At 38.7% G+C, this 15000-nt stretch overlaps 1 protein-coding gene across 1 annotated transcript in view; it reads left to right on the top strand.

Moving 5' to 3' along the window:
- Positions 1-15000, top strand: part of LOC137984579 (low-density lipoprotein receptor-related protein 1-like) — a 123250-nt gene that overhangs the window by 16185 nt on the left and 92065 nt on the right. The window contains exons 7-12 of the mRNA XM_068831749.1: positions 1-107; positions 332-454; positions 2024-2146; positions 2838-2960; positions 7428-7633; positions 12538-12731. The exon at positions 1-107 is cut by the window's left edge and continues 13 nt beyond it. Coding sequence (XP_068687850.1) covers positions 1-107; positions 332-454; positions 2024-2146; positions 2838-2960; positions 7428-7633; positions 12538-12731 — 876 coding nt within the window. The remainder of the gene's footprint in view (positions 108-331; positions 455-2023; positions 2147-2837; positions 2961-7427; positions 7634-12537; positions 12732-15000) is intronic.

Below are 15000 nucleotides of genomic sequence, written 5' to 3'. Positions count from 1 at the left end.
TGATACAAGCACTGAGTTCAGATGCTCTGATGGAACATGCATTAATATCAACTGGAAGTGTGATGAGGAGGCTGACTGTTCTGACAATTCTGATGAGCAAGACTGTGGTAAACAATGCAATGCTTTTTGTGATAATCAATATAATATGGTGTATGTACTTGCAAATTGTAAGGTTAAATATTGCTATGAAACTTTTTTATCCAATCTTTAGCCTTTACTGGTCTTAAATGTAGTTTGTTAAAAGTTAGAATAGTATGGCTGTGTGGCTTGCTACAGACTGAGGTAGTTTGTCTTTATCATGAATTGAAATTAATTATAAATTGAATGCCAGGTCCTGTCACATGTTTGCCCAGTCAGTGGCAATGTATTGGTACCACACATTGCTTGGAATTGGAGAAAGTTTGTGATGGGAATGATGACTGTGGAGACAACTCTGACGAAGGAACACATTGCTGTAAGTAGTAGTGGTACCTGGGTTGGAATTACCGCGACATAAATTATAAATATACATAAATATTGTTGTCTTGCCAGCTTTAATATTAAGGGTGTATTCTCCTCACTAACCTCAGTTTTGCATTGTGCCAGTTGTCTTCTGCTACATTTTTCATAAAAAGTGTCTTGTACAATAATTATTGTTTTTAAACTTAAGTAGTGTTTACTGCGTATCGTGGTAATGTCCTAGAGAAATATGGGGTCTTCGTACTGGGTATTAAGTCCAAGTGTTAACTGTAAAAAAGAATCTTACATGTACCATTAATTTAGTGAAGATCATCAACAAAATCTTTGGAAATCTTTGCATATTGTCAATAATTCCATGGGAAGCTAATAAGAGTCCCTAGTGGATTTGACCAGATTTTTCTTTGGATTTCAAAACTATGTTAACTAAACACTAAGTGACCCAAGTCCGAGGAGAAAATTATATTGAAGACTCACCATTTTAAGAAATACAATGCGTGTTCATGTGGCTGAATTAACATGCAGCCCAGGAGTTTTGGGCTTTTAGATTTATAACTTCTGTTTTGCATACACAGTAAACTGCATTTACAAGCTCAAATCTTAAGGTAGTGAGTAAATGACTCAGAGGTCCAACCTGTCAGTTTTGAATGTCAGTAATGGCAGACCGAGAAATCCAAAACTTATACAGGAAGTAAACAGCCTTTGGATAAAAATCAAAGCTCATTGACAAAATTTTGCCAGTCAGGTATTGTGCAAACACACTTTAAAGTGCCCCTAACCCCAAAATATTTTTTTTGCTAAAATGAATCTTTGCACCTGTTCGAGACGCATTGCGGCCATTTTTTCCTTTTTCTAACAAATCCTGCCATTTTATAGCCTTCGAAAGTTGCGAAAATCCAAGCATCTTGTGTTCACGACCGAGTCAGAAGGGGAGTGGGTCTATTCCTGATGTGACGTCACAATCTAATTTGCATGCATTTTTACAAAGAGTTAATGCCATGTAAATCTGTTTGTGACGTCACATCAGGAATAGGCCCACTCCCCTTCTGACTCGGTCGTGAACACAAGATGCTTGGATGTTCGCAACTTTCGAAGCCTATAAAATGGCAGGATTTGTTAGAAAAATGAAAAAATGGCCGCAATGCGTTTCAAACAGGTGCAAAGGTTAATTTTGGCAAAAAAAATATTTTGGGGTTAGGGGCACTTTAAAACTCTGGAGAAAAAAAGGAAGTTTTTTTTTTATCATAATAACACTTAAGTATTTTTATGTCATGGGTTCATCATGTACAACCATTACTTGCAGGTAAATGTACTCACAATGGAGACAGACCAATTTATATCATTTTCAATTCTTGTTATCCCAATTGTTTGGAGCTTCAAGTTCTGCAAGTTAACTGTTATTGTGCAGAATTCTTTGCAGTCATAGAGAAACAACATTGACAAAATTTGTATCATACAGCCCTAATAAGGATGGAATTCAAACCAATTTGTGTCACAGTTAATGTGTTAACAATATAGTAGTGCCATTGTTGTCTAAAGCCTTCTTTAACTCTGGAAAACATTACAGTAAATCAAGACTGCTTGAAGCTGAAGAATTGTAGTCATGATCTCTGCCGGCAGACTCCAAAAGGAGCCGAGTGTCTCTGTGAAAATGGCTTCCTTCTAGATTCTGATGGGGTGTCTTGCAATGGTAAGAATGGGGGGTTTTAAACAACATTTTTCCTTAGTAAGAAAGTAGTTAGCATGGATCATTCCTTGGCAAAATGCGTCTTTACCCCTTAAATCAACATAGCCCTGAGACAGTAAGAGCTTTACGTGGATCGAGTTACAAAAAGAGTGAATAAGACATAAGATCTATGATATACAATTATTATTATTATTATAATATAAACTTTACAATCTAATGGAAGTATAAGTTGTACAGTGCAAGCTTAGTATAGTCAGAATAACAAATTAATGGCCAGTTTCTCTGTGAAAATAATTGTAATCAAAGTAAAGAATTAAAGCAAAATTCACACCAAGGTATTATATTGAAAACCTAAAAAGGTTCCAGTGTGGGGAACATGCTAATGAGCTTTGGGCAATGTTCAAGGGGTGCTTAGCTGGTTTCTATAGGAGTGTAGTCTACTTTAACAGTAGTGTACCTAAAAAGTTGGATTGGATCAACGTTAAAAAAGACAACAACAACAACCAGAAGTCACATTAGCCCCAATCTTTAAGTTAATTAACCTACCTTGGTGAAATTAGGGCAAACATCGAATAGTTTTGGTTTACAAAAGCGGTTTTTGCTCAATTCAAAGTTAGCAATCCAGTTTTATCCGGAGTGACTTTTGTATCTACCTCTACTTAAAGTATTCTTCATTTTAAATTCATTGCTGCAGATGTCAATGAATGTTTAACATTTGGAATCTGTGATCATTATTGTGTCAACACTTATGGATCTTACAAGTGCTTTTGTGATGAGGGCTACGTGTTTGAATCCCCAAGGACCTGCCGCCCTCAAGGTAATGGGACTCATTTGCAAGAAATCAATTCTATATCTAATGTGATGACATATTATTTTACTAAAACATGGAACGACCTAAAACCACCTAAAACCATCTACACATGTACAACCACCTCAAAAAAAATCTACAACTACCTGCAGCCACCTCAAAAATATATACAACAATGAACTCACAAAGAATGGAATACCATCTCAAACAAGCCATAGCTGTGTAAAATAAGCAAGACAACAATATGTGTTGGATCACGGGTGCATGCATACATACATACATACTTAATTGACCGCTCCCCATAGGGGCTTTTCAGGGCCAATGAAACAATCAACGAAACAACAGAACACAACAACAACAACTGTTAAGAATCCCAACTGGCCGGAGGCAAACCAGTTGGCTATTTACAAGTGCAGCTGGGAAGTTGAACCAGGGTCTACCAGGATCAAATTCAACGAGTGGTCAGAGTGGGTCTTGAACCCGGAATCTCCGGATCTCAAGGCAAGCGCCCTAACCACTGGGCCACACTGCCTCACATATTGGTGTTCACCATTTTCGCCAAAAATTCCGAATCATGGGAATGATAGTGGCATAAAGGTAAGTGATTTTCCGAATTTGTAGAAAAACCAACCGGATGAGAATGGTGCTTTACTCTGCATTCCATCCACCACGCGAATGGTGCCACTTTATTTCCGGGAATTCGGGAAATTCATGAGGATCATTCTGTTTCCAGGCACTTTCTCACAATTTTAGCGCTGTTTACGGGATGGAATGCAGGGCTAAATGGTAAACACAGATTGTCATGCTTATTTTAGACATTTATGGCTTGCTTGAGATGTTATTTGATTCGTTGTGAGTTGTTTTGTAGATATTTTTTAGGTGGTTGAAGGTTTTTTTTGAGGTGTTTGTAGGTGGTTTTAGGTCGTTTTGTGTTTTAGTGACTATGAATGTGATTAACCTCCACAGAATATTGGGCCGTATTTGGCTTTCCTTCGAATTCACATAATAGTCCATCGCAGGGTTACCCCCAGCATTTCGGCAGCACCCATTTATTCACCTGGGTGGAGAAAGGCACTGTGAGAGTAAAGTGTCTTGCCCAAGAACACAAAACAATTTCGCCGGCCAGGACTCGAACCCGGACCACTTGATCTGGAGTCGAGCACTCTAACCACGAGGCCACCGTGCCTCCCACAATCTAGCTATCTAGAAAGTATTCACTGTATCAGTAGCACTGTAACCACTGGGCCACACTGCCGCCCATATAACCCCTAGTTATAATATTATGAAGAAGCCTCACCCAAAGATCTTTGGTGGACTGGGTGATATACCCGGAGAGTACAAGATTACAGAGTAACACGTGCTACCCAAAATTAATACAGAATTGAAGCTCATGGAAGACATATTGTAGGCATGATCAAAAGGGTGGATCAACCCATGGATTGGTTTTCTTCTGTGGTAGTGGTTCCCAACAATAATGGCAAAGTTATGACATGAAGAAAGTTTATTAAGCAAAAAAAAGCTGTGTGTCTGGAAAACCACAGAATACTCACCACGGAGCAGACACATGCCAAATTAGCACGTACCAAGATTTTTTCCAAGTTGGATGCCAACTCTGGGTTTGGACAGAGAAGACGTAGTCCTAAATCTAAACTGCATTTTCTGTCATGCAGAAAATGTGTTCTAGTGTTTGGAGACACTTACGAACAGCATGACCAACATTTAGAAGCAGTCTTTAGACGTGTGCGAAATATGAAATGTGAATTTGCCAAGGAGGGCATGTAATCAGCAAAGATGGAAGCAAGGCTGATACCTCATAAGTTGAAGAAGCCACCCATTGTGCAAGCTCCAACCAATGTTTCGGAATTTAGAAGATTCTCGGGAATGGTAAACCAGATGGGAAAGTACTTACCCAATTTAGACAGCAACCCTTGAGAGACCTACTTAGCAATGACAATGCCTGGACATATATGTAGGGCAATGCACAAAAAGAAGCATTTGAAACAATCAAGCGGTAGTTGGTTTGAACAGCAGTTCTAGCAATCTATGACCCTCAACTTTAGACCAAAGTTGTAGCAGATGCCTCTTCATATGGAATTGGAGCTGTGATGGTCCAGAAGCAACCAGAGGATGTCTGTAAGCCTGTGGCATTCATCTCAAGGTTACTTTCAAATACTAAACAAAGATACGGCCAGATCGAAAAAGAAACACAAGCTACGACTTGGGCTTGAAAGAGACTAGAAAATTATCTGGTTGGCAAAACGTTTCATATCCAAAAAGACCATAAACCTCTTGTCCTGCTACTTGGCTCCAAGAATCTGTAAGAAATGTCCCCAAGAATCCAGTGATTGCATATTCATCTTTTTTCCCATGTTCCTGGTAAACACCTGATAGCCACAGATGCGTTTTCACAGGCACCTTCCAAGCTTGCATCCCATGTTGAGAAAGAAGAAGAGATATAGCTCTGTATGGAAAGTGTCCTACTTTACTTGCCTTCTTCTGACACGTTTTTGGAAGAGATTTCTACGGAGCAAAAAGAAGATCAGGTATGCAGGAAGATATCCACAAGCTCCCTCGTTCTCTCAGTGCAATGACTACTCCTTAAAGCATCTTGACTCATTATCCAATCAAGTGTGAGACTGGAGATTTTGGATAGAATTCATGATGGACATCAAGGAATTGTCAAGTGCAGATGGCAAGTCAAGGACTCAGTATGGTGGTCGGGTTTGAGTAAACAACTTAGAGATATGGTCACAAACTTCCACAAATGCATCAAGCGCAGGAAGCCTGATTGAGGACAGATGATTTCCTATGGTCTGCAATTCCTGAAAGACCATGGTAAGTTCTTGGAACTGATATGTTCAGCCTCAGTGGACGAACATACAGTACCTGTTAGTGGCCAATTTTGCTAGCGTTCCAGAAGCTTCACATTGAAGTAATGGAGTACCTGAGGTCCCGAGACCTGACAATGGGCCACAATTTGTCTCAATGGACAATTTGGCAAGTTCCCAAAGGAATATTCATTCACTCATAATTTCAGCCCAAAAATGCCTCAGGTCCTGTATGTGCAGAGAATCATTGTCACCAGAAAGCATCCAATAGGAGTCCCCTCTAAAACATTGAGAAGCCTCGCATTCACCTCCACCACAAAGTCGAGGTCCTCATGAGAAGGCCTTATCAGAGGCTGTTAAAACGACCACATACAGACAAGTCATTAAACTACCAGTTAGATCTAGATGGGACCTGTAGGTTTTGCTCAATAGACATGACAACTTTGAAAAGAATCTGAATTGACATTTTCTTTAAAGATTTTATTTTTAATCTATTTGATTATCAATAGTTTCTGATTCGAAACTGTAGAAGAGAAGATGATACATGTACTGTTTGTACAGTGTAATGCAATCTTCCTTTTCAAGATAGTATTCATCGTATCAATAGCACTGCAATTAGAGAAAAATATCAGATAAAAGAACTTCAATAGGATTGAATACTTGTGTATTTTATTCTTGAGTAGAATACTGTTCGGTAACAGAAGACCCACCCTGTGGAGACTGTTGCCCCTAACTGTTTTCCTGGTATGACTTGTCAGGTTAATGCTACTCTTTGTTACATTTTAACTAGACCCATTTACTCCTAAAGACAAACGCTCCCCCCCCCCCCCCTCCAATTGATGAGTAAACGTGTCTGATGTTAGGCACAGCAAAATCTGTTATGACGAAATCTGATAGAAAATTGAGCAATTTCAGTTTTTAGTGGACAAAAATCTGGTACCAGAATAATTTTAAGTATTTTACAGCCCTTTTTTTCATTTCCTGAAAGCTAAAGATATAAATAATGGCCTGAATTTTTTTTATAACACCGAAAACAATTTCCCATGGGAACGAGAAAAATTAAATTTCAGCGTTCAGAGAAATTGTGCCAACATGGGTGAAATTTCATCATCGGTTTCAGTTCACCAGTACTTTCAAGTGTTTCTTACGAAGTTCAACAGTTGTTTTTGACGTTTGGTGTTGCTAGAAATGGGTTTTTTTGACAAGATATTTAAAACAGTTGTACAGAAGTTTGCAATACAATGTTTATGAACTTGGTACTATGTTTTTGTCCACTTGTTACTCGAACTTCTCGTGTATTCCGTCTTACATGTAATTCTTACTCCAATGAGTCAATGGGCCGGGTTAACAGACAGTTTTCTTGAGCTGATGCAGCCATTGTTTTCACACACATTTCTGTTAATGCTATAAGAGTTTTTCATTTTCCCCTTAACTTATCCATGGGCACAAATTAGTCTCAAATACGGTGCATTTTATTTTATGTGGTGGTTAGTGTTGTATTGCATTTAAACTGGAAGTAATTCACAAAAGTTGAATGAAAACAACCTTTCCTTTGGGCAAAGTACTGTAGGCCATTGAACTCTTCACATTCTGACGGTATTTTTCTTTGATTGCTTGAAATAAGATACCATGCAAACATGTTTTTCAGGAACACATGAACCATTGCTCTTGTTAGCAAACAGAGAGGATATCCGCCAAGCACACTTGGATAGCACTGTTTACAGTGATGTGCTCACAAAGTTAAATCGTACTGTGGCTCTTGACTTTGATGTCAGTCAAGGCAAACTGTACTGGGCAGATGTGATTGATAATGCCATATACAGCACTAACATGTTTGGTAGCCGTCCTAGAAAGGTATGCCATTTCCTTCGCAGCTAACTATACTAGTAAATGTGCTTTAATTGTAAAACAATGATAAAAATGCATGTAAGCCTGCAAAGCGTGCATGTGGCTATAACTGCATTTATGCGTAATGCAATTGCAGGAAAGCACTGTTTGTCAGTTTTACATTGCAAACACCTAAACTATGAACAGTCATGGCTTCTTAAAATGTTTTTGTAACCCAGTCACAGGTCAGTACTACAACATTTCCTTCTTTACCTGTGGAAGAAAAAAGTGCCGAAATGAATTGAAATTCACCAAAACGGTTACTTTGGGTCGTCTTCAGTGTGTGAAAAAATCTTAAAAAGGTGTCCAGTGTTTTAAAAAGGAGGCCATAGTTTTAATGTCCATGCTGTAATTCACCATGATGATCGTTTTTTTCTGTTTGTAATTTATTTTTGTCATAAAATTATGGAAAAAACCTTAAACCAATTTACGGAATATGTTTTTGGCTAATTTTTTGTTATATTTGCATGTAGACTGTATTTAATCAAAAATGATCTCTTAAGACACAAGCAAGCAAATATTAATGTTAAAAGCCGACGTTTCAGCATCATCATGACACCATTCTCAAGGCAAAGTGAGTCAGTCATGTGAAGATTTGATTTCTATAGTCTCTACAAATTACCATGATAATAACAATTAAGGATCACAATTTCTTGAAGTGAATACTTTTGCGTGAATCTAGTCCGTTTGCATGTTTGAAGGAGCAGTTTGCATGTCCGAACTCAACTTATTGAAGAAAATTGGGCCTAATTGATACTTCCTCATATTAGTATGGCAATATATATGTGATATTATAGTTCTAATCGGTTAGAACTAAGAGTATTGTAGCTACATGTATGGAACTGATTTGTACACAAAAAAATATTGTTAAAGAAGAAAGGAATTTAAAGTAAGTTATTATTACAAGCTAGAGTACATAAGTTTACCTTGGTGCAAAGAAATAAAATAATTTATCAACAAACTTTAGAATTTTTAGAAAAAAAATGGATCATTAATGAATTGTTTTCAAGGCAATCTTAATCTTACTTGATGTACCGATAATACCAACAGATTTAGAAATTCTGCCAGCAATATGTGAGAGATGTGGTTTCTGTGAAAGATTTTCATCCAAAATAACACCAAGAAAAGTTTCCTAAAATGTTCATTCCATAACAAACTCTCTGAATCTTGAAGGAGTTCTGCGTTGTCTTGTTAAGCGGCAAAATGTAGGTGTGGGTTCTTTTTCAACTGGTTGACCTGTTTCTTCTGTTGGGGGCTCACTTTCAGGTACAAAGATGCGATTTCGGAGCGGTCAATGTAAGTTGTTGCCTTTAATAGCATAGGCCACTGTTTTGGAAGAAGAGAAATGTTACAACAATTGCCAGCTGATCTTTGACAGAAATTGCCAATTAAAAAAAAAAAAAATTGGCTCAGTTCTAACCACAAACAGTACCCAAAAATTGACACCCATAAAATAAGCCTTGTTATAAATTATCAGTACCCATACTGATAAATCTCCACAGGGAAAACTTAGAGAAATTAACTAGTTGGTTTCCTTTTGAATCTTGTGCCCTGTAGTGAGGGTATTCACAAATACTCTAGGGAGCCACCTAAAGTCTTCTTGACAGAAGGCATTTTGCTGGTGAGTAATTTTATCCCTGGTTTGGATCTAGTATCTTCAGAACCACAAGCTTTTATACATAATCACACACAACACATTCCTCTGCAGCTTTCAATGGACAGGCTGTTAAAAGAGATTGGTCTGAAGTCTTTCTTGAGATCTTCCACTTGCTTCTTCTTAGGCAGAGTTGTAACATCGGCAAGTCTCCACATGCATGTAAACAAGGTTCATTAAGTGATGCATTAATTTTATGATCTTGCGCACTGAAAATGCAAGTAGTTCAGCATACTCTTTGAGTAGCCAGTTGGGGATCTTGTCAGGATGGCTTGCTTTTATAATAGTTGGATTTAATTTTGACAGCGTTGCTAGTATGCAAGACTCTTGACACTTTTGGTAGTGCTGGAAGTGCCTCACATGGCTACTGGTCCAGAGAGTGTGGCAGACGATACTCCTCTAGTGGCTCTAAAAGAGCTGCATTGATGACATCCGCCAATTGTTGGGGCGATATATCATTCAACTCCTGTATTTGAATTCTGTTCGTCAAGTTGCCTGAGTGAGAATGGGCTTCCACGCAAAGGAGTTTTCCTCCTTTCTGCTGGACACCCAGTCATGATTACTTCGGTTAGAGCTGTAAGGGCAGGGTCTCTTGTCTTATTTGTTGTAGGGTGTCAGGTGTGACTTTGAGGTCCATTCACAGATATTTCCAACTGGAAGACTACATATTCTTGCTTAACATTGTTGGAGGGCTCATCAGTGATGGGTGCATGGGACAAAGTGTCTGCCATGTAAAGTTCCTTTCCTTTCTTGTATCAAACTGAGAGTTGATATCCTTGTAATTTAAGCATCATTGTTTGGAGCATAGGAGGTGCTTTGCTCAGAGACTTTTTAAAGATTGTCTCAAGTGGCTGGTGATCTGTATTCACTATTATGTCATGTCTTTCATCAAGGTACTGCTTCCTCCTATCCATGCATGAGACTATCACTCTTTTTCAATTTGAGTGTAGTTTTTCTCAGTGCTGTTGAGGGTGTGTCACATGAAGGAAACAGGCTGATCATTTTGCAGCAACACATCACCAATGTCATCTTCAGACACATCCAATTGCAGTGTCATGGGAAGAGTAGGATATTTTCTGACTCAGAGGCAATGAGGTTCTTTGCTGAGTTAAATGCACTTTCATGGTTGTTTGACTACAGGAATTCATAGTCCTCTTTTGTCAAGTCCCTCAGTGGAAGAGCTGTTTTGGCAAATTATGACAGAACTTCCATAAGTACTGGCACATTCCAATAAAATGCTGTACTCCAGCTTTGTCAGTGGGCGTTAGCATCTCTTTGATAGCTTCTACTTTGGCTGGGTCAAGTTCTACACCTTTTCCTGTGAGCTTGTGCCCCTTGAAGGTGACTGATGGAGATTTTGAACTGAAGTTTCTTTGCAGAGTCGGAGGTCATGCTTGCTACATTTTTCCAATAGGGTTGTGAGATTTTTATCATGATGGATGTTAGCTTTCTCTTTCAAATTTTCAAATCAAAGACACGGATATCGTCGTCAATGTTTATTACTCCATGCAAGCCTGCTAAGAAGGCATGTTGGCGCCTTTGGTACTCCTCTAGACCTGAGGCTATTCTGGCAACAGAGTGTAGCAGTACATACATACATACATACATACTTAATTGACCGCTCCCCATAGGGGCTTTTCAGGGCCAATGAAACACAATCAACGAAACAACAGAACACAACAACAACAACTGTTAAGAATCCCAACTGGCCGGAGGCAAACCAGTTGGCTATTTACAAGTGCAGCTGGGAAGTGGAACCAGGGACTACCAGGAACAAATTCAACGAGTGGTCAGAGCGGGTCTTGAACCCGGGATATCCGGATCTCAAGGCAAACGCCCTAACCACTGGGCCACACTGTAGCGACCATTTGGCCCCTGAAATGTGGTAAGTAGAGATGACGAGCTTAAGCAGTCCACAAAATGTATAAATAGCAAAACAGCATTATTTATAGTTGGCTAAAGCTAAAGTGTTGCACATGGATGCAGAGTCAATTTGTGCTTTCACGTCTTTAGTTTTCCCTCCATATATAACTGTAAGGTGTAAATGAGCAAAACATTTGTGCCAGACTGTGGGGTTGTGTCACAAATGCCTCCTCACCATTATCATTAGTAATGAGATTTGGTTGTTGTTGTTGGTCTTGCCATCGTGTTCTACCTCTGCAGACACACACGAAGCCACTGAGATGATTGCATTGGTTTGCTTGTAAAATTCACTTGTTCCTGCTATGTGCTCCTAGCAATTCACATAAGCTGGTTCGCGAATGCAGTTGCTTCGAACGCCTTGGCAACCTTGACAACCTCTTGTAATTTAACTTTTGTTTGTGTGCTTTTGTGTCTATGTCCTTTCCCGATTAGTTTGACCTGACGAGTATCAGACGTTAGACCACCAATAAATTGGTCCCACATAAGTTAGTCTACAATATCTTTATAATCATGAACATTGTGCTGCTTGCTTTCGTAATCATGTCTGCCAGGAGACGATCAGTTCGTCTTCATTTTGCAGCAAGCCAAAAAACTTTAGTGAAGCGATTATACAATGGGGTTTCATTTAAGCCCAGGCTGTATTATGTTGACTGTCCTTGCTACTGGAAGTAAAGATGCCTGGAGACGTACCATAGATTTATTGGGCTTAATCCATTTGGGTGCATAGATTTTAGTTTCTTTCGATGAATCATACCAATTTTGCATGATACAGTAATCTAGTACCAAATCTTCTATGTACCTTAGTTTCCAGGTTGTGCTTTTCATCTTCGAAAATTCAGTTGCCTGAAATGCGGGGAACTGAGTGTTCAAAGCCGTATCAGTCTAAGCTGCTGGATTTTGGAGTTATGTAAAGCTGCCAAAATTGAGAAGTCAGGCACTGCCACCATGTTGACAGTTCGTTTTCATGTCCTAAAATGCCCATTTATGATCCAAACTTGAGTAATTTATACGGGATGTACAGTAAGTGCAGGTGCTATTGTGTGTGATAGGTGCTAGTGCACATGTGTGACATTTTTACATATTGTTACAGTTACACTTTTCAACATTTCTGTGGTTGGATTTTTAAATGCAGCATTTTTGAAACTTGTGATGTGAATGATGCTTTTGATACATTTGTTGAGCACAATTTAAGTTTAAATATTTTATCACCGTTAACCACAGATACACCATTTTTAGGCACAATATACTGTAGTATAAACTGAAGTAAAGTGTGTTTTACTGTTCTTTTTGTCAGGTAGAAGTGATTTTTAAAGCTGGACTTGCTTTGCCTGTTAGCCTCGCCATAGATTGGGTGGCCAAAAATTTGTATTTTGTGGATAGTTCTGCGAAACGCATCTTTGTGTGCAAACTGGATGGAAGATATTTGTCATCACTTATTATTAAAGATCTGGAAAATCCCCGGGGTATTGCAGTTGACCCCAGGGATGGGTAAGTTGATCATGACTTCTTAATCCAACAGTCCTGGGGCAAGCTGTTCAAAAGTCAGTTAACACTAATCTGTGATTAAATGAACTAAGCGTTGAGTTTAAAAAGTTGCCCTTCACAATATCCTCAATCTTGCAATTTTATGCCGAAGGAAAGCAAAATTAAAATTGAAGACTAAAAATATTGGGTAAACTTTAATAAACTAATTAAAAGCAGTATATTTAAGTTTCCACTAATCCAGGATTAGCTTATTTGGGCTTTCAACAACTGAGTCCTGGTGTATTAAAGTTAACAAAAATCTGTTATAAAAAAAATTTTACTTAGGACTTTTGAATTGCACTTTATTATGGCAGTAAAGTACCCCCTTAAACTCCTTGCCTGACGAGAGTCTTGGATTGGGTGTTGCAAAAGCCTTCAAGATCCAATTGGATCCAGTCCATGGCAACATACACACTGTAAGCTGCAGCACCTCACCTAAGCACCTGTTAGTTTGAGGGAGGGTGGAACATCCATCATAGTCACCTATACTTACCAATGGTATAGAGCGGTGTTCAATTGTGTGTCGAAAGTAATTAGATAATTACTTTGGTTTATGATTACTTCACTCAGTGATTGGTTCAAAGTTCTCGTGCCATTTTTTCAACCAATCAGAAGTGAAACCAAAACCAATCGTGGATCGCGAGTGCAAGTTTTCCCGCGCTCTGTGTCAGCTACTTGTAATTACTTCGAGTGTTGATTAGTTTACTGGATTGTCTCCGACCTTTTTGATTGGCCAAAGTAATTACTTTGGTTTTGGTTTTACGACAATCAATTGAAAACTGCTCTATGGTAGAGTGCAATTAAAAAGAGTGAAGAGATGACATTAATTTTTTCAATGGTGACTTGGGGATACTTGGAAAAAAAATCGCTGTTGCAGAATTTGAACCTGATTGCTAGTTCCAAGTTCAGATGCTCAACCACTGAGCTACAGGAGACTCATGGGAGCTACAGTCAACATCTAGAACTCATTTCATGGTGCACACTCTGATCTATATGTTGGGGTTCAATGTTTTGTCTCGTTAAAAATCTTTTAAACCAGTTTGAATTTGATTTTCCCTCTTTTGAAATCATGACAAAGAAAAATCAGTCAATCTTGTTGTTTGCAAAATTTTAAACCAAGAAACAATTTCAACCCCAACATGTGCAAGCCTCAGTGCATACTCAAAGTATATGTCAAGTGTATGCACCTTTGTATGGCAAAGCCATTTCCAAGTTATTTGAGGGGAGCTGGCTGTCACTTCTTCAATGGGTCCGTCTGTCCATCAGATCCTGTTAAACTTTTTAGTGTTTATCTGCTGACTAGTGCAAAGTGCTCGTGCGTTCATTGGGGTTTTGTGAGTCACCAATGGAGGGCAGGCTGAGGGCAGTCAAGGCACTGTCTCACAGTGCAATAACATATTGGATCTCTCTTTTGGTCTCGCATCCAAATACCAGCCCCTATCTGACAGGGCTTAACTTTGTTGAACGTTTGTTTTACCGCAGTTTTACCTTCTCCTTTGCTTCCAAGGAGAGTGTTGAACATATTTCAATAATCCAAGATACTTCTAGTAATATTTATTATCATCAGTACAGAAGTGACGGCAGGTTAGGGTCTGTGTCAAGTTAGTATCCTCTAAACCTCACTACAATTCTTAAATATTGTTGCTGTATTAAGTATGTGCCATTTTACTGTCATAGTTACATGATACATCCATTTCCTGTGTGAGACAGATATGCTACCTAATCTATGTGTGTGACAACAATAATAGTCAAACAAACTGTTCCTGACATTTTTACAGTTACTGTGCTAAGATTGACTCTACACTCATGTTAGTAATGGTCACACGTTTATCGTTGAATTGTTGAATAATATAGTCAATGACCAATGAATAACATCAAGCAACCTCGTTTACAACTCCAGCTCAAGGGAAGAAGAGAGACACTGCGAACGAGGCTCAACATTTTCATGTTTCAAAATTCATTTTCCGAGTTCATTGGCTCATAGCCACTTTGATTGCAAATCAAAACAGTACTCTTGTCAAGATGTGATATATATATCAGCCAAAGGCAAACAAGACAAGAGTGAGAAATCAAAGAGTTTCTTCAAGAGGCTACGAGTAGCCTACATTTTGTTCAAATAATTTTTTAGCTGATTTCCTTGAAAGTTTACAGCATTCTGTGTGTTTTTCTGTGTTACATCATCTTGGTCATTGCGTCCTCTTATGTTACCGAAAATTCTGGATGACCCAGTTGA

Source organism: Montipora foliosa, chromosome 14, assembly GCF_036669935.1.
Source record: "Montipora foliosa isolate CH-2021 chromosome 14, ASM3666993v2, whole genome shotgun sequence".
Taxonomy (NCBI): domain Eukaryota; kingdom Metazoa; phylum Cnidaria; class Anthozoa; order Scleractinia; family Acroporidae; genus Montipora; species Montipora foliosa.
Note: the sequence above shows the minus strand (reverse complement) of the source record. Positions and strands in the feature narration are given on the sequence as shown.